General features: G+C 57.0%; 1 protein-coding gene across 1 annotated transcript in view; it reads left to right on the top strand.

Moving 5' to 3' along the window:
* LOC144951969 (kinesin-like protein KIF18A) overlaps positions 1 to 20,301 on the top strand; it is a 167,634-nt gene that overhangs the window by 71,425 nt on the left and 75,908 nt on the right. Inside the window, exons 9-10 of the mRNA XM_078882341.1 lie at positions 2,619 to 2,693; positions 6,061 to 6,173. Of these exons, the coding sequence (XP_078738467.1) occupies positions 2,619 to 2,693; positions 6,061 to 6,173 (188 nt within the window). The remainder of the gene's footprint in view (positions 1 to 2,618; positions 2,694 to 6,060; positions 6,174 to 20,301) is intronic.

Here is a 20,301-nt window from a genome sequence, read left to right on the forward strand (position 1 = left end):
TTTGTGCGCGGGGAGCGGTGGTGCGTGGCTGTCCGCGCGCTGCTCCACGAACCCGGCTACCCGAGTTCCATTTCCAGCTCACGGCCAACGCCGGTGACGGATTTTCTGAACCGCACCTGGGCCTCCTCCCCTAGGTTAACTCGGCCACAAATGAGTTAGCCGGTGCGGTGTGTAAACATCGCCGCTGGGGTGACAAAGGCGGGTGATGCTGGCCACCCACCACCTCGTGTGCCGTGCCGGCCTTCATAGGTGCTCGCTAACAGCACTTGCCCCAACAGTCCCTTAAGGCTGTACGGGGGATCTTTGTCTTTGGAGCGGTGTTGTAGCGTTTAGCGCGCCGCGCTTACGCACCCAGCGACGGCTCGAATTCAATTCCCGCTCACGACCAATTACAGTGGCGAATATTTGAACCGGTCCCTCGTCCTCCCGTAGGTCAACTCGGCCTCAAATGAGTTAGCCGGTGCGGCGTGTAAACATCGCCACTGGGGGGGGCGACAAAGGTGGCCGGGCGTGGTGCTGGCCACCCGCCCCCTCGAGTGTCATGCCGGCCTTCGTTAGGCGCCGCTCGCTAACAGCACCTGCCCCCAACAGTCTGTCAGAGGCTGTACGGCGCGGGGATCTTTGTCTTGGTGAAAGTAAAACACGGCACAAGCGTTGCGGTGTGAGGGAAAAAAACCACGCGCGCACAGAATCGCGTCCGTGCGTGTGGGTGTGCTCGCGCGTGCGTATGTGGCGCGCGGGTATCAATAATGCATGGCGTGCGCGGAGGCAGACATTTAATTTAACGTAATAAGCTCCCCCCGCTCGCTCCGCAAGCGTCTGCTGCCCCCCCACCCCCCCCTTGTGTCCTTTGCAGCTCGTGCGTCATCGCTACCCCAAAGGGTTTCCGCGCCTTTATTGGTGCAGCGCCCCCAAAATAGGTCGGCCAATAACGCTCGCTCGCTCGCTGGCCCCCACGTACGCCCGCCCACCTGCACGCGCGCGCGCACGCGAGAGATATTTTTGTGCCGTCCGCGGTGCCGGTTTTTTTGGCGGCGCCACCGCCACCGCCGCGGGTTTTGTGCCGCCCCCGTCACACACCGCGTTGTTGTAGCGCGTCGGTGTTAACGAGCGGCGTGTCGCCACCGCCGTCGGAGGCTCGCTCCGTCCACTTTTTCTCCGGCCGGAGCGGGCATTCGGTGGTGGACACAACCCCCCCCCCCCCCCCCCACGGCTCCCCCTCCTCCCCCTGGGCCACGTGTGAAAAAAATCGGGGTTCCTGGCCCGTCGGAATCACCCGCGGTTGCAAGCGCACGTTCCGATTCTGACGGTTACATCGTCGGTAATGGGATGACGACGGTGATCTTGATGATGGCGAGAGTGATCGTGATGATGGCGGTGGGGATCGTGATGATGGCGGTGGGGATCGTGATGATGACGAGAGTGACCGTGATGATGGCGGTGGTGATCGTGATGATGACGAGAATGATCGTGATGATGGCGAGATTGATCGTGATGATGGCGGTGGGGATCGTGATGATGGCGGTGGGGATCGTGATGATGACGAGAGTGACCGTGATGATGGCGGTGGTGATCGTGATGATGACGAGAGTGATCGTGATGATGGCGAGATTGATCGTGATGATGGCGGTGGGGATCGTGATGATGACGAGAGTGATCGTGATGATGACGAAGAGTGACCGTGATGATGGCGGTGGTGATTGTGATGATGGCGGTGGGGATCGTGATGATGGCGGTGGGGGTCGTGATGATGGCGGTGGTGATCGTGATGATGATGACAGTGATCGTGATGATGACGAGAGTGACCGTGATGATGGCGGTGGTGATCGTGATGATGGCGGTGGGGGTCGTGATGATGGCGGTGGGGGTCGTGATGATGGCGGTGGTGATCGTGATGATGATGACAGTGATCGTGATGATGACGAGAGTGATCGTGATGATGGCGGTGGCAGATCGTGGTGATGACGAGAGTGATTTTGCATTTCAGCCGCCCGTCAATAGGTGTTTCTCGGAAGCAATCGCAGCCCTCCAATGAAGTTCACGAACAAAATTAGACGGGGAGGCAATTTGGCATCCTTCCCGTGCACGACCCTCCACGTACAAAATAATATGCTGTGCACACACGCATGCCATACGGCCTTCTCGAAGTGACATTTTTCAGCGAGTATTGGTTCAGCGCAAACAGAGCCCCCCCTCCCCCGCGGACGGTTTTTATTTGACATTTCAATGTTTAATTGGCAGCATCAGGCTCGCTTGAAACTGCCGCACCTTTGCGCGAGCAGAGGAGAAGACACCTGCCACTGAGGATTGCCTGCTTGAGTTGCGACGCAAGTCACCTTTAATTGCCGAGGCATCTTAAGCAATGCCGTATCAATGCAAATAACTCGATGTTATTATTTGTGACGGTTATTTATTCGCGCGCGCGCTTGCGCGGCGCTACCTGTAACCGATCGATGGCCGCTACTGGTTCTGCCGTCGGCAAAACCTGCAATGCCAATAGTCATCCAGGCGGCACTTGACGTCCTAATAGACTTGAAGAGCACTGATCTAATCTGGACGAAATCTCATTCTTCCCTCTCTGTGCCCCCCACCCTCCCCTCCCCCCGCGGTGTCCACAGCTCAAGAGCAACGTCGTCAGCTTCGACTGCCACATCAGCCGCTACGCCAAGATTTGCACGGAGCTGCGGAAAGAGGTGAGGCTCCTGGCCGCGTGGCCCTGGCCGCGAGCACCTTTTATCGACGCTTTGAAAGTACTCTTTGGTTCTTTCGGTAAAGTGACGTATAAAGATAAAGTAATGAATTAAATAATAGCATACGACGACGTTTCGATTGCAACACAAGCAATCGTCATCAGGTGTAAATGAAATAGCGACAAAAATCTAACCAGAAAACTACACACAGACATATAAGCAGACAGATGTCACCAAGATACAGAGCGAGAGAGCAACACATCGGCACACAGAGAGAGAACGTCTCTGTGACGAGGCCTTAAATAGAGAGAGGGGGCGGGGGCGGAGAGAGGGAGGTGGTTAGAGCATTGAAAGTGTTTTTTAAAATCCTTTATATTAAGTTCGCTTGCTTGCTTAGGACCGTGCAAATCTTTCGGTCGTTTTTTAACCCACTTCCCGTGATCCAATCGAGCTGACATTTTGCACACAGACTCGTTGTGCGCGACAATGAATGTTCGTGAAAAAAAAAAATTCCAAAATTTTACACTTTTTAGGACAATTACCAATTGCTTAATGGTGCAATGCAATCATCTGACCCATAGGTGGCAGCCATCTCAAGCCAGAGGACGAGAGGACTCTAGCCGCCACGCATATAAAGGATTTATAGTGAAAAACTTTGTTTTTACGGGTTATACTTATTTCTTTTTGTTAAATGAGCTCTGTCCGTCCATCCGTCGGTGCGTCCGTCTGTCCGTCGAGCAGTCTGTCTGTGACGGTGGGGGCGGTGGGTCACGGTAGCTCAGGGTCGAGATGATCAAAAGCGGAATTAAAGTCGCGTAAAAAGCTGTGTCGCTCAATAACTTGGTGACGTAAACCAGCGCTGAAGGGCCTTGGCTCGATTGGCAAATTATAAAACTGTAAACTATTTAAATTTTACCAGGTAAGGCCCCACTACAGCTGTGTGACATGTCCATCACAAATGATAGGTCTGCAAAGTGGCCTATCGCGTGGACATGCGTAGCGGCCAAATAATCTCTCAACGCGTGATGTTGATTCTTCATGTGGAGGGAAAAACCGGGGGGACACGCAGAAAAAGCCACCCGACCACGGGAAGAGAGAGAGACACGCAAACTCCAAATATACAGCAGCAGGCGTCGGGGTCGGGATCGAACCCACGACCTCCTGTATACCAGGCGAGGTAGTTAACATCTAGCCACTAGCACCCCACAGTGGCGAGGAGAGAGACACCGCAAACTCCAATTATACAGCAGCAGGCATCAGGGTCGGGGTCGAACCCACGACCTCCTGTATACCAGGCGAAGTAGTTAACATCTCCTAGCCACCGAGATGATGAGAGAGACACGCAAACTCCAAATATACAGCAGCAGGCGTCAGTGTCGGGATCGAACCCACGACCTCCTGTATACCAGGCGAGGCAGTTAACATCTCCTGGCCACCGTAGCAAACTCCAAATATACAGCAGCAGGCGTCAGGGTCGAGATTGAACCCACGACCTCGTGTAGACCAGGCGAGGCAGTCAACATCGGCCTCGCTGGTACATTCTATTATGGGCAGAACTGCCGTAGCGAGCTCGACGAAAGTTCTCGTTGGGTACTTGTGTCCCACGGCGCCGATGGAGCTCCACGCAATAACGCCACGGGGGGGAAATGACGGCGGCAGAACACCCTGACTCGCTAGATGTCTCCCCCCGCCCTCGCCTAGTATCTGCGTGCGTCTCTCTTCCTCGCCACTGCCTCACCGGATCTGATGCCCCCTTCCTTCCTCCCTCCCTCCGTCCGTACTCCCTTCACGAATGCCTTCGACCCCTGCCCCTTGCCCCCCTCCCTTGCCCCGTCCGTCCATCGTTTTTGGCCGCGTCCCGTGAGCACCCCCCCCCCCGCCTCCACTTTTCTTTGCCGCTGTGCTGGAGGGGGGGGGCCTGTTTAGAAATTGCTACGTCCTGCTAGAGCCGCTCTCTCTGGCTGGGCTGCCGCCGTCTCAGTTTTTGCCGTGCCACGGATGGGGAGGATCGGGGGGGGGTGGTGGCGGGGAGAGGGGGCGGGCAGGGGGGGGGTAGGCAACAGACGGCAACCAAACCGCCTGACCCTCCCACATCACCCCCTCCCACATCACCCCCCCCGCCCGATGTTTTCGCATAACACACGCGCAAGTTGCGTCGCCGCCTTTGCGATAAAAATAGCTGCTCGCGTTTAAATATACGCATTTATTTAACGTGTAAAATTATAGGGGGGGGAGGGGGGCTTTGTGTGTTCGGCCTAAATTCTGTTCCGATTGCGCGAGGACGCTTCTCCGCTTTGGAACGTTCGGAGCTGGAAACAATTTGTCGTCGTCCCTCCCCCCCCCCCTCCCCCCCGCGTCTGAGCGATCCAACGACGCTTGATCTGTAATTGAGGTTTTTTTTTTTTTGGGGTTGGATCGCGTCAACGTAAATGTCGTGTCATCAAACCCTCCACCGCCTGACGCGCGGCGGATTCATCTGTTAAGGGGGTTTGTCACGTGAACGAAAACGTGCCGATTTGTTACTCGGGGAGTAACAAGAGAATAAACAGCGCTACTGCATTTGCAATTGGAGCGCCGTGATGTTCCGCTGGTAATTACAACAACAACCAGCATCATCAGGCTGTCTGCGTGACGATGCTTGCCGGTGTTAGTTCCCGCTTACGGTTCCGCGGAGTCTCTAACGCCTCTTCGTTTCGTTGTCAGACCCCTTTCTCCCTTCCCTCGTCATCAACTCGACGTGGTCATCCACCTCTGTTGTTTGTGGAAACGTGGACGACTAACCTCTTAAATTTCGATTTAAAGCTTTCGTGACTGCTGCAGGGATTCATCTTCTTGGTTCTTTCGGTAAAGTCACGCTGAAGGGAAGTAATACAATAATAAAAATACAACATAATCAAATAATTCTCACAACGTTTCGGCCACAACGCAAGCACCCGTAGTGGTGGTGTTTCATTCTTCACCTGAGGACGGCTGCTTGCGTTGTGGCCGAAACGTCGTGAGAATTATTTATTATTTCCCTTCTACGTGACTTTACCGAACGAACCAAGAAGACTAACCTCTTGGTCGCGAAAGCATACGTGTTAAACTGACTAACCTCTGTCGTTCATGTCACGAACCCCGTGTGTTTTCTCTGCCTAACATTTGGCTTTGCTTTCTGCATCACGTACCGTGCGTGACCTCAACGGGAATCGCTAAAAGTTATGACTTGGGGGGACCCCACGTGTGGCTTTGTACGACGCGAAATAAGTTCAGGATACATACATGAACACAGTTTTTACTTTTTGGTTCTTTCGCGCGCTGCGTTTGCGCAAAAGCGGACGCGGCCTGACTGACTTGACGTCCCCACGCGGTCGTTGCCTCCTGTGCGCAGGTGGCCGACCTGAAGGTGAAGCTGCAAGTGTACGAGTCGGGGCCCCCCCCGCCTCACACGCCCGCCGCGGCAATCGTCCACAGCGCCGCTCAGACTGCCGAGCATCTTGACCGGTGAGCACGGCGGCGCGCGGCGAGACGTCTTTCGGTTCTTCAGCGCTCGTCCGCTTGCCACACGAGGTCCACGCGGTGGCTCCCGCAACTACGGTCGCGTTAATTTCCGTCCGTCACCCGGCTGCTGTTTGGAGGGGAGATTCTGATGAGCGTCGTGAAGCTGCCTCTGCCCCCTATTCCACCACGACCGCCGCTGCCCACACGCACTCCACCCCCGCAACCCACGTTTCCCCTAAACACGACCAAACCCAGCTGAAATACGTGTGTCCGGAGGAAAGGGGGCGGGGCGCTTCACAAAGGGGTGGGGCCTAAAGAAGGGGCGTGGACCTACATGGGAAGGGGCGGGGCCTAAAGAGGAAGGGGCGTGGCTTAAAGAGGAAGGGGCGGGGTTTAAAGAATGGACGGGGCTTAAAGAAGGGGCGGGGCTTAAAGAAGGGGCGGGGGCTTAAAAAATGGGCGGGGCTTAAAGAATGGGCGGAGCTGAAAGAAGGGGCGTGGCCATACACGGGAAGGGGCGGGGCATAAAGAGGAAGGGGCGGGGCTTACACAGGAAGTGGCCTGACACGGGAAGGGGGCGGGGCCTAAAGAAGAATGGGTAGAGCCTAAAGAAGGGGCGGAGCCTAGCCCAGAAAGGGGGCGTGGCCTTGCCCAGAAATGGGCGGGGCTTAAGAAGATGGGGCGTTAAAAGGACAGAGGGGCCTCCTACAGAGGTTGAACCTCCTGGGTGATTCATGGTAATGGAAGTGGTGGGTGCCACGGTGGCTAGGAGATCTTAACTACCTCGCCCGGTATGCAGGAGGTTGTGGGTTCGATCCCGATCCTGAAGCTTCCTGTATATTTGGAGTCTGCGTCTCTCTCTCATCATCATCACGGTGGCTAGGAGATGTTAACTACCTCGCCCGGTCTACAGGAGGTCGTGGATTCGATCCCGACCCTGAAGCCTGCTGCTGTATATTTGGAGTTTGCTTGCCTCTCTCCGTGATTGCGTGGAATTTTTTTCCGGGTCCTCTGGTTTTTCCCTCCACATTTAGAAACATCACGCGTTTTAGAGTAATTTGGCTGCTATTAATTTAGTTGTGCAGATGTGGTCTCGGCCCGACTGCTCGATTTTAAATGGCCCAATTGGAATGTCAGAAGCTGGAGCTTTTCAATACAGGTCCCGTGGAGAACTGTCCAACAGCACCACACGTGAAGCCACGTCCGTAGCAGTGACATAGTTTATTCTTATTGATTACTTACCCAGGAATACTTCACTGGGTCTCGAGAAAAAATGTTTGCGTGGAGAAGGTCGGGGGAGGGGGGGCGTGGGGTGGGGGTCCACCGCTTACGTAAGTTGACACCCATTTCTTTTCGATTTAAAGCTTTCGTGACTGCAGGGATTCATCTTCTTGGTTCTTTCGGTAAAGTCACCTAGAAACGAAGAAAGAACCAAGAATACCCATTTCTTTAGTAATAGGTTTTTACCCTTTCAACTGGTACAAAAACTTACACCTTTATACAAGGCATAATGTTTGCAATAACCACAACACAAGCAGTCAAAATGCAAACAAAAGGAAACAACTCTGACGATGATAATGATATGCACTGTCCTTGAAGTTGACTGCTTGTGTTGTGGTTATTGCAAACATGATGCCTTGCATAAAGGTGTCAGTTTTTGTACCAGTTGAAAGGGTATAAACCTATTACTATATTTTGCCACTGGTAAAGGAGATGTCTCATATTTGTTTGTTCATTCGGTGCTGTGCCCTGCAACGTATTTATTGCACGCGGTTCTGATTCACTGCGGTGAGGGGTGGGGGGGTTTCCTTACTCCGCGTTCCGTTCACCGCCGAGTCGAACCGGAGCAAGCGCCGGGCGTCCATCGGCTGGGGGCGCCCGCACACCGACATCGCGGCGATCGCGGTGTCAGGTTCTGCCGCGGTAAGGCGGGCCGGGTTTCCCCGAGTGGAACTCCCCATCGCGGGAGGAAGCCCCCCCCCCCCTCCCGTCCCGCCCTCCCGCCCCCCTCCGCTCTTACTTGCGGTCTCGCGTCCGAGACCCGATACCGTAACGCTCGCCCGCACGGTGGCAGCTTCCGATGGGTCCCGACATACCGTGGCCAGGGGACTGCTGTGTCCATCCGTCCGTTAGTCTTCGGTGGAAGCCCCCACAATGAGCCCACGATTGAGCAGGTCGGCGGACAGACTTGCGTTGGTGTCGCTGAGGAACGGGCAGCAGCTGCTGCGGTGGCGGCGGCGATGGTGGTCGGCGCTCGCTACTGACCGCGGTGGAAACGGCGGGGCGAGTTTCCCGCAGGAAATGTTCAAGTGGGCGTCGTTCCACAGGCGTGTGCGGCGTTTCAACCGGGTCGGGGGGGGGGGGAGGGTGGTGGTACGTTTGTTGTTTTCCCAAGTCTCGAATCTGGTCCACGTGGAAGAGTAGGCCAAATACCCACCTGAGATGAAAGGTGGGCGCGCCGTTTGCCAATTCAATGCAATTCAAATCTCCCCCCCCCGCCCCTTCCGGCGTCACCTCTATGCACCCAGCAATCTACATGGGTACACCGTAGCAGTGAGTCGATTTGGAATGTCTCGCCTCTGGTGAGGTCAAATCAGAGGTCACAAACGGGTTTTGATTCCTTACCCGTACCCTTACCCGGCCGCACCAGGGTCGCAAACGGGTACCCGTACCCTACCCGAAATGAGTGACAAACGGTTACTCACCGGTGACTCACGACCTACCCGTACCCGTACCCGGCCGCACCAGAGTCGCAAACCGGTACCCGTACCCGGCCGGGTACGGGTAGCCGGGTATCGGGTAGGGTACGGGTATCGGGTACCCGATTGCGACCTCTGGGTCAAATGCCGCGGGTCCTCCCGTCACTTTGAACACGGCCACGTCAGCATGGACCCGGGTGGCCAAAAAGGCCCTCCGGGAGTTCCCCCGTAGCGGGAGGGAGGGCCCTCCCCCCTCCCCTACTCCCGTGCGGTGTGGCTTTTGTCATCAAACAACGGGGATTGCACCTTTAAACGTTTTTTTTTTTGTAACCATCACCGGCCACGGCTCGGTGTGATCTCCGTAGCGCCGCGCCCTGCCTCCGGGAGACGACGGAGAGTGGCATCTGAACTCCCCCTCCATCCTCGCCCCCCCCCCCGGTTATACCAGGCCAGTTGTCTCATTCTTCCCCCCTTCTCCTTAGCAATTTGGTTTTACGTCCGAAATGTGAGAAATGGGCTCCGACAACCGGCACGCGTTATTCATACCGCGGTCCGCTCCTCCCGGCGGCGGTAATGACATCCCGCGGATATGAGCGGGCGCGGGTCCACGCGTAAGCTGGGGGGCTCGGAGAAAAGTCGAAAGGCGCCCGTCGCTGCGACGGGCACGGCTGCACCGAGGGGGCAGCGCCGGCGGGGAAAGGGGGGTGCCGGGGTGGGAGGGGGGGGGGGGCACTGACTTTGATTCCGACTCGGTAAGCGACGAAAGAAAACCGGCCGCGGCAGAATAATAATCGCACAGGAGCTGGTCGGGCCATCCGTCGTTCCGGACAAATTGGATTGTTCCCCGGGCCGCCCGCCCCCCCCCCCCCCTCCGCCGGTCCCGCGTCTCGCTGCGTACGAGCGGATTATCCCCAGAGGCAGACTTTGCAGCGATGTGAGCCGTGCCGATGATTCCCCCGTGAGGGTGAAACCGGTCCACGGTTAGTTGGCTCGCCGATGCATCTCCGCCGTCAGTCGGCCACATTTGTCTCGAATGCCTTTCGGTGGCGATCCAATGCAGAAGGAGCAGAGTGCAGTTCTTTCAGGAACTCTAGATTTGAAGCTTTCGTGACTGCAAGGATTCATACGCGTAGTTCTTTCGGTAAAGTCACCGTGTAGGTAAAAAATGAAATAAAAATGAATAAAAATAAAAGTATAAAATCACGACGTTTCGGAGGCAACACAAGCTTCCGTCTTCAGGTGAAACTGTCACAGCAAAATATCTCTTCACTTGATACAGATATTTTGCTGCGACAGTTTGACTTGAAGACGGAAGCTTGTGTTGCCTCCGAAACGTCGTTGATTTTATTTTTTTATTTTTATTTCATTCAGGAACTGCCGATTGTTTTGTGTTTGGCTGCGCGCCTTTTTAAACGCTCTTCCGTCGCGTTTGAAACGTGTTTATTTTTTTATTCCTGTTTAAAAAAAGAAAAATGTGCTTGCCTTGTGGCCGAATCATCGCGTATGCACTTGATTTTGCAAGCCACAAGCGAGTGTGTGAGCCTGGTTTCGCGTCGGGGTGGAAACTTTCCTGGGTAATGGGGGGGGGGCGGGGTGTGCCTTGCGGGTCCGTAAGATGGCAGTGGATTCTCAAATCTATCCGTGTGGAGGTTTTGACCGAGCGTTGTTGCTCCTGAGTCCTGCGGCCCCGGTGGGGTTTTCGACCCGGGGCTGTCCGGTTTCGCGCCCACATTAACATTCTTGAGCCGAGTTCACGGACAGTCATCGTGCCGTGTTGGCGGGGCACCCCCCCTACCTCAGCGGCGGGGGGGGCGCTGAGACTCGGACGCTTTTAGTCGTAATAATAATTTAATTTTACAGAGCGTCATTCACGCAATTGCATCCCCACGATGCTGCACATGGATCCCTCGCGCGGTTAATACGAAAACAAAAGGCCCGCGAGCGAATGAAACTAAATGAAAGGATGAACACGTTAATAACGAGGGGGAACAAACATGCACGCGGCAAGAAAACGATCCACGTCCCAGCTCAATAAAACGATGTTATTACTTTTCACCTAATTGCCGCCATGCCGTGCAATTACCGCCCCTTCCTCGCCCACGCCTCCACCTTGGTAATCTTTTCCGGGATGTGGGGGGGGGGATTCTTCGTGCAAATTATGAACGTGAAAAAAAGTGGAGAAATTGGGGGGGGGGGGGGTCGGGGTCGGCTGTGGAGTGAGAGAGAGAGAGAGAGAGAAAAAAAAATTAAATTAAAAAGAAAATTCCAGACGGACCGGCCTGGGTCAGCGGTGCGGGGCGGATAATTCTTTACTGCGCTTGGGGCAAACGAACACAAAACGCATTCCAGGGGTGCGGGGAGTGCTAGTGTGCGTGCGTGCGTTTGTGTGTACGTGTGTGTGTGTGTGGAGAGGTAGTGTAGCGGTTAGAGCGCTGCGCTACGAACCTGCCGACCCGGTGACGATGATTTGAACCGGTCCTGGGCCTCCCCTAGGTCGACTTAGCCTCAAATGAGTACCTGGTGCGGTGTGTAAACGTCGCCACTGGGGAGACAAAGGCGGCCGGGCGTGGTGTTGGCCGCCCATCCCCTCGTGTGCGTACGTGCGTTCGCGTGCGTGTACGTAGGCGTGTGTGCGTGCGAGTGCCTATGCACTGTGACGTATGTTTGTTGAACTTCTTTCGCACCGTGCGTAGTAGCCAAACGAGCGGTTAGCGTTGCTGCGCTATTATCTCCGGCGACCGGAGTTCGATTCCTACTCAACGGCCAACATAAGTGACGAATATCCGAAACCAGTTCTGGGCCTCCCCTAGGTCTTTTCAGCCTCAAATGGGTACCTGTTGGCAGTGTGTAAAAACAAACACCGGGGAGACAAAGGTGGCCGGGCGTGACGTTGACCACGCCAACCCCCCTCGTGTGCCGTGCCGGCCTTCACAGGTGCTACCAGCCTTTGTCTTTTTGTCGATATTAAACAATGATTTGTGATCTTGGGCCATTGAAGCTGTTTCCATCTCTCTGAGCCACTCGTGACCACCACTCACACGCGCAGCATTCGGACCTTGCCAGCATTGGCCAGTTGTGGCAATGGTGCTCTATGCGGTGGGAGGGTCGGTGGGGGAATCTTTGTAGGGGTCTGTAGGTACGTGCGCGCGAACGGGAGCTCCCTCCCAGCCGGTCTTGTTGCCACATCACACCCGTGACCTTTCGCTTAACCGTAGGGCCTGCAAAAAAAATGTTAAATTACGAGCGAAAACCCAAATACACACAATACAACGCCGCCTACGGGAGCTCCGGTAGAGAGGGAGAAATGAAACGAAGGGGGGGGGGGGTGGTGGTTGCCGGGTTCTGGAGACACGGAGCCGCGTTCAATTGGCACTGGGCAGAGGTCGCAAACGGGTTTTGATTCCTTACCCGTACCCGGCCGCACCAGGGTCGCAAACGGGTACCCGTACCCTACCCGAAATGAGTGACAAACGGTGACTCACCAGTGACTCACGGCCTACCCGTACCAGTACCCGGCCGCACCAGGGTCGCAAACGGGTACACGTACCCGGTATTAACTTACATTGACGGGAACTTTAAAAAAACCTTGGTCTTTCTCGTCACTGTGCCTGTGTCTCAGAGGTCGCAACCGGGTACCCGATACCCGGCTACCCGGCCAGGTACGGATACGGGTACCCGTTTGCGACCCTGGTGCGGCCGGGTACGGGTAGGCCGTGAGTTACTGGTGAGTCACCGTTTGTCACTCATTTCAGGTAGGGTACGGAACGGGTACCCGTACCCGGCCGGGTACGGGTACCCGTTTGCGACCCTGGTGCGGCCGAGTACGGGTAAGGAATCAAAACCCGTTTGCGACCTCTGCTGTGTCTCTCTCTCTCTCTCGTGTGTGGGTTTTCCACCTCTCCCTGGTGAGTGTTTGGAAGCTCAAAGCTCCGGTCGTCGTCGTCAAAGGCCGCCGGCGCATCTTTCGCGGCCTCATCATTGGCACCCTCGCTCCTGCTCTCGCCCCCGCCGCCCCCCTCTCTCTCCTGCAGTGTGAACGGCGTTGGCCTTCGGCTTCCTTCAATTTTTGGCAGAGATAGTGGGGGGGGGGGGGGGAGGAGGCGGGGGAGGAGGTGTTGGGGTGGGACGTGCTTAGACGGCGAGCATGAAATGTTTATGGCTCGCCCCATTATCAGATTAGTCACGACTATGCGGCGCTCCCACGCTCGCACAGATGTCTAATTCATGCTGGGCCCCCCCCCGCCCCCCCTCCCTGCTGCCGCTTAAATCATTCATCGGCGGCCGGTCCCGCCGGCGGGCAGGGTCGTGACGCGTGCCCGCGCGAGGTTGTTACGGTGGCGTTGGAGCGAGCGAGCGAGCGTCGGGGCGACGTTTGGCGGGCGGGGCGGAGAGCGGTCCCTAGTTGGCACCCCGGTCCGCTCGTACGTCAGGTCCGTCAGTTCCCCGTCTTGTCGTGCCGGCCAGCCCCCCCCCCTTCCCGCATTAGGGGGCGATGTCAGCAGGGCGACCCCCGCCCCCTCCCAGCCGTTCTCCCGGCGTCCCGGCAGAGGTCGCAAACGGGTTTTGATTCCTTACCCGTACCCGTACCCGGCCGCACCAGGGTCGCAATCGGGTACCCGATACCCGTACCCTACCTGATACCCGGCTACCCGTACCCGGCCGGGTATCGGGTAGGGTACGGGTACCCAATTGCGACCTCTGGGATGAAGCCATGTTGCAGGCGCGGGTGGGTTGATTCTAGGAACTTGAATTGTGAGAAGAGACAAGACGTTGGGAAATGAGTGACAAACGGTGACTCACCAGTGACTCACGGCCTACCCATACCCGTACCCGGCCGCACCAGGGTCGCAAACCGGTACCGGTACCCGTACCCGGCCGGGTACTTATTGCCGGGTATCGGGTAGGGTACGGGTATCGGGTACCCGGTTGCCACCTCTGCCGCCTTGCCGGCAAGCGAGAGGCTGCGGTGCGTTCCGGCGGAGCCCTTGAAACGGACGGCATGGCCTGTGCACCAACACCGAGCTGGTGGACTTTGGCCAGAGCGGCAGCATGGCAGCTTGCCCCACCGGTACTGCGGCCTGGGTACCGATCACCGCGCACAACATCCTTCGCCTGGAGGGAGTCCTCTGCCACCTTTGAAGCCAGCAGTATTTACGTGTAACGGACAAAGCTGCTTTGGCGAGACCCAGAATGTCGAAAGCAGTCGGTAGTTTTTCCTCCCCGCCTAAACAAATGCCGCGTGTAACACGTTGGAAGTTGGGAAGGCATGGCCCGCCAAAAGATGCGCGGTGTTTGCCCGCAAATTGCTTCTCGTAATAAATCACCGCCGGGTGCCGCGCCTCATCGCGCGGCGTCTCATTAGCGAGTGGGCCGTGGGCACGCGCGGCGAGCTTGACCCCTGACCCCCCCCCCCCCAATAGCATCGGGTGAACGAGGGCACCGCGATTGGCGTGCCGCCAACGTTGGCATCGTTAGTCGCCATGTGAGGCTCTCTGCGGGGCGGTGTGGTACCTGTCGCCCGCCCGCTTGGATTTGTTTTTTCCTTCCTCTCCCTTGTAAATTCCCCTAACGAGACGGGCCCCGTCAAAAAATAGCCGCTCCCCCGTTACGCGGTGGGGCGGGTGGCGGCTGGAGGCGCTTTTGTCGGGGTAAAAATAATGCGGCGGAGGGTAAAAATAGACGTTTGGTAGGGAACTGTCGAAAGTAAAATTAGAAATGTAAAGAGCTGTCGCCGCAAGCCTCATTCATATTTAATGTCCGTCGGCATAACAGGTCGCGGGCGTGCGCCGTTCACTTCCCCTCCTATGAATGTTAATACTTGCAAGGGCCTCCTTTTAAATGGGTGGCGGAGACGGAGGTGGGGTGGGTGGGTAGGGGGAGAGCTTTAATTTCGGCGCGAGGCTCCAAACAAAAACGCCTAAATGCTCCAGCGGAGAGCGATAGCTAAAAAAAGGAAAGCAAAGCGAGGATAATTGCGGCGCCGAAGCGTCGCCTCGTGAATTATGCAGCCCTGCTCCCTCCCTCCCCACCCCCACCCTCCTCCTCTGTAATAGGCCAGGATTAATGAGCGCAGCCCACGGTGAGTTTAGCGTTGGTGTCGAGAGTGGAGCGAGGGCGGCGGCGGCGGCGGGGTTGGTGGCGTGGGCGGACGCACATAGAGACACGAGCGTAAGGGAGGTCGCTCATCAATCTGTCTTCACTCGGGGATCGCTCGAGCGGTCTGCTGCCCGCACGTGTGTACACGTGCCCAGTGTCCCGTCCGTCTGAGTCGTGGACCCAATGCATCCGTCGTCACGCCAGAGGTCGCAATCGGGTACCCGATACCCGTACCCTACCCGATACCCGGGTAGCCGTTTGCGACCCTGTGTCGGCCGGGTACGGGTAGGCCGTGAGTCACTGGTGAGTCACCGTTTGTCACTCATTTCCCAACGTCTTGTCACAATTCAAGTTCCTAGAATCAACCCACCCACGCCTGCAACATGGCTTCATCCCAGAGGTCGCAATCGGGTACCCGATACCCGTACCCTACCCGATACCTGGCCGGGTACGTGTAGCCGGGTATAGGGTAGGGTACCCGTTTGCGACCCTGGTGCGGCCGGGTATGGGTACGGGTAAGGAATCAAAACCCGTTTGCGACCTCTGCATCACGCCTTGCACCAGTTCGCTTGTGTTGGGTCCGTCTTGAGTCCAAAAAACTTTTCGAAATCACCAAAATAAAGCCCTAAAAGCAATGTAACAGTGTGATCATAGGAACTGTGACCGAATTTTCACAATAAACGACTTCAACAACATGAACCACCAAACCATACAGCCACTGTTCGGCCCACATTCGTTGGGTCTCTTTTGACATTTAGACCCTTAACCCTTGACCCTTCTGTGTAGCTCACTCGAGCTCAACTTTTGCAATCCACACGGAGGCTCCTTGCCGATACGCATTTGGCAAATCACCGCAGCCGGTCTCAAAACCGGAGCGGAGTTTTATTTAGTTTTTTTCCGCTCGTGCCGAGCCGATGCCGCTGAATTTTGCACCCCCGACGAACCGTGTTGCTGATGGGACGTGTGTGATGAAATCTACAAAATATGAAAATATCCCCAAAAAAATTTATAGAATACATTGAGGGACAGACACGTGGAGGTCACGTGTGAGGATGGAGGAGGAGGGGGGGGGATGCTAAAGAAGTGAGAGAGAGAGGGAGGGCAGAGGTCACCGGCGAGGGGTTGACCGGGCTGCGTCGGGCGGGGGGGAGGGGCAGGGGGGAGGGGGGGGCGCGGGGGAGGGGGGGCGGGGGGGCCGCGAGAGAACCGCCCCCCCCCCCCGGCTCCTCGCCGATGACCGATCAATCCGCAAGCGACGTCCGCCGTCGCTTGATTTTCTTGTTGTAAAACATAATGAAGTATTTTATTATGTTTTTTAAATTTTTATTTTATTATTTCCCTTCTACGTGACTTTACCGAAAGAACCAAGAAGATGAATCCCTGCAGTCACGAAAGCTTTAAATCGAAATGTTATTATGTTTTATTTTTATTATTTTATTATTTCCCTTCTACGTGACTTTACCGAAAGAACCAAGAAGATGAATCCCTGCAGTCACGAAAGCTTTAAATCGAAATTTCTTGTTCTTGTGTCTTCCACCGTTTGCGTTATTGCGAGCAGCAGCAGCAAGCGGCTGTCTCGGGGCCTGCCCCCCGCCCCCAGCCCACTTTGTTCCGCGTCTGTTTATTCTCGCGGTCGGTGGTGGTCGGCGCCGCCAAACTCCATTCCCCTGCGCGTCGTCGGCTTTGCCGGCGACGTGCCGAGGGCCAGGACCGGTGAAGTACGGTCAAACGACCCCGGCGTGGCGAGGCGTTCATCCAGTCTCTGGGATCGACACTGGTATTATCACGACGGCTATTGGCGAGAATCCGCGGAGACGCCGTGTCTCTCTCTCTCTCGACGGCCCAAGCGGGCTTTCAGGAGGTGCCACAGATACCCGCTCGCCACTGATGTTGGCCGGGAATGGGATGGGGGTTCCGCTGGGTTCGTGGGCACAGCGCGCTAACTGCTGCGCCGCCGCTCCCCCTCTAATGAGCAAAGCAAGCACGTTCTCTTGTTTGATGAGTCACACGCGCGTGTGTGTACGCGCGTGTGTGTACGCGCGTGTGTGTGCGTGCGGCTTAGGCGCATCGTTAAGATGGTGCGTGTGTATGGGTTACGCGTGTGGCGGGGAGCGGCGGTGCAGCGTGCTGCGTTGTGAACCCGGTGGCCCCGAGTTCGATTCCCGCTCACGGCCAACACCAGTGACGATTATCTGAAGCGGTCATGGTTGATTCGGCCTCAAATGAGTACCCGGTGCGGTGTGTGAACGACAAGGGAGACAAAGGCGGCCGGGCGGGTGTGGTGCCGGGCACCCACCTGTGCCTTGCCGGACCTTCATGTGCTCGCCCGACAGCACTTGCCCCCACCGACAGTTTGTGAACGCAACACGGGGAATTGTTGTCTTTGGTGTCTGGCTTGCGCTGCGTGTGTGTGCGCGCGCGCGCGCGTGACCACGGTTTATTAGCAGCGTATGATGAGTCACCAATTAACATCAGCCACTCGTGATCAAACCGCGTTTCTCGGGTGTGGAGAGTTGTTGTCGCTAGTGACTGCGTAAAATGAAAAAAAAAAACGCACAAGCCAACATCAAAAATTTGATTTTGTAAACAACAAGGACGACGACGACGACGACGACCGCCTCTTTGCCCGTGCGTTGCTAGAGGACGCGTCGCGGCTCCCGACAGCACAGTTCGCACGTGCGGGGTACAGACGTCGCCCGATTATCTCGCGCGGGCAAGCTAGCATTGTGACGAGTCGTCCTGCTTGCCTCTTACGGATCGGCGGGCCCGGCCGAGTCCGAAGCCGGTTTTTAATCGCGGCTTCCTCCGACCCTGCGATCCGCTCCAAACGCACGGCCGTCAACGGCTCCGTGGCGAGATCCGAACCCGGGGGGGGGCGGGGTTGGCGGATCGTGACAGGATGGCGACACACAGCCGGCGATCGCAAACGAGGCAGATGGGGACGTGTGGGCTGCTGGCTGCGGGGGCGGTGGGGGGGTGGATGGGGGGGGGGGGCACATTCGCCCGTCCGGTGCACGAGAGTTTACCGTGAGAAATGTCACGTCCGTAATTAAGAACCGCGGCTGGCAGCGCTTTGTGCCCTTGTTGGCCTGGCCGGGATAATTCCTGACGCTCACCTCCCAACACGCCGCCCCCACCCCCCCCCACCCCCCCTCTCTCTCCTGGAAACAACAAAGTGTGCCGGATCTCACCCACCGCCCCGCCACCACCGCTCGCCGCCACCGAATGAGACGGCGCCAGCGGCAGGCGCCCGACGATTCAGAAATCAGGATCTTGACTTGTCCTGGACAAATCCGAAGATCTGTAAAGCTCTTTTTTTTTTTTTAAAAGATGTTTTTTTTCAAAAAAAAATTTTCGTTTTTTTTTTTGCTACAGATGTCCAGATTCGCCCACGGCCGCCGGCGATTCGGTGAATTCGGCGCGATTCGGCGGCGGCGGTGGGGGGGGGGTGTCGGTGATTCCCTTCCCCCCCCTCCCCCGATTCTTCCACCTACTTGCCTCGTGTTACAGACGCGTGGACGGGTTGACGTCGTTCCCCTGCACGCGCGCGCGAGCGCCGTTGAGGCTGTCCGTGACGCTTTTGGTGTTCGTGCAAATGCTGACATGCTAATGCAGCGTTTAGGGTCACGGCAGGCCGCACGACTGTGGCAGCGAGACGGAACCAGCGAGAGGCTTCAATTTGGGAGGGGTGGGCCGTTTTCCGTAGCAACGGATGGCTACGTACGGTGCGAAAGAAGTCCACCGTACTTGCGTGCAGCAAACACCACCACCATCGCCACCTTGTGCCAGGCTATGTGCACGTTGAGGCCACGGGACGCGTCGAATGCCCGCTGGCAGGAGGTCACGGGGCAGACCCAGCAGGTGCCACGGATCGACTGACTTAGATGACTGACCGATGCACCACCTGTGCCCCCTTACTGTGCCAGGCTCGGTGCACCAGGAGGTCACGAAACAGACCCAGCAGGTGCCACAGGTCGACTGACTGAGATGACTGAGATGAGTGGCTGATGCACCACCTGTGCCCCCTTACTGTGCCAGACTCGGTGCACCAGGAGGTCACGAAACAGACCCAGCAGGTGCCACAGGTCGACTGACTGAGATGACTGAAATGACTGGCTGATGCACCACCTGTGCCCCCTACTGTGCCAACTTGCTGTGCTTTAGCCACCTGGCACTCTGCTCGTTGTTGTGAGCGTCACTCCTCCGCCCTCCGTTGTTGTTGGAGGGCGACTGCCTCCAACTGCCCAGTAGCGTCCTTCACGAGCCTCCTCCACAGAGGCCGATCTTGACACCGCTAGTACCGGTCATCGGTAAGTCCACTCAGCTCCACGTCCTCCTGTACCGCATCACTCCATCTCTTCTCTAGCCCGCGCCGCGCCCATGTAGTGCCCTCTATCCGGCCGAACAAAAGCTGTTGAGGCATGCGGTGGCTGGGCATGCGGGCTACATGACCCAGCCAACGCAGCCTTGCCTGCCGGAGTGGGCTCACCGATGGGACTTTGCCCAGATCCTTCAAGGATTTGTGAGCTCCTCACACAATCCAGCCCTGGATCGTAGGCAGGCCAGTCTGAATGTTTATAACCATCACCACCACCACGACGACCATCCACTATCACCACCACGACCCCCACAATCAGGACAACCACCACCACCACCACCAATGGGCGGTGGTGGGTACGGTGCTGCTCGTGGCTGCCTGCGACAGGGTCATCCGTAGCTGGGGGGGGTGCGGGGCCCTGGGGCAAATGACATCTGACGCCGAAGGGTGGGGCACTCCAAAGCGCGGTGCCCCGGTCGGTCGCCCCGATTGGGCCGTTGTACCCCCTCAGGGGGACGGCTGTGGCCTGCAATCAGAGGTCGCAATCGGGTACCCGGTACCCGTACCCTACCCGATACCCGTCTACCCGTACCCGGGCGGTTTTGGGTACGGGTACCCGTTTGCGACCCTGGTGCGGCCGGGTACGGGTAGGCCGTGAGTCACTAGTGAGTCACCGTTTGTCACTCATTTCCCAACGTCTTGTCTCTTCCCACAATTCAAGTTCCTAGAATCAACCCACCCGCGCCTGCAACATGGCTTCATCCCATAGGTTGCAATCGGGTACCCAACACCCTACCCAATACCCGGCCGGGTACGGGTAGCCGGGTATCGGGTATTATACGGGTTCGGGTTCCCGTTTGCGACCCTGGTGCGGCCGGGTACGGGTAAGGAATCAAAACCCGTTTGCGACCTCTGCCTGCGATCCAGCGCCATGGCGGATGGATGCAGCGAGGGTTGGCGGTGGATCATCGCACGGACGCCCGCGGAAGTCCACGTGGAAGTCGTCGTGGACGAGGTG

This window comes from Lampetra fluviatilis, chromosome 64 (assembly GCF_964198595.1).
Source record: "Lampetra fluviatilis chromosome 64, kcLamFluv1.1, whole genome shotgun sequence".
Taxonomy (NCBI): Eukaryota; Metazoa; Chordata; class Hyperoartia; order Petromyzontiformes; family Petromyzontidae; genus Lampetra; species Lampetra fluviatilis.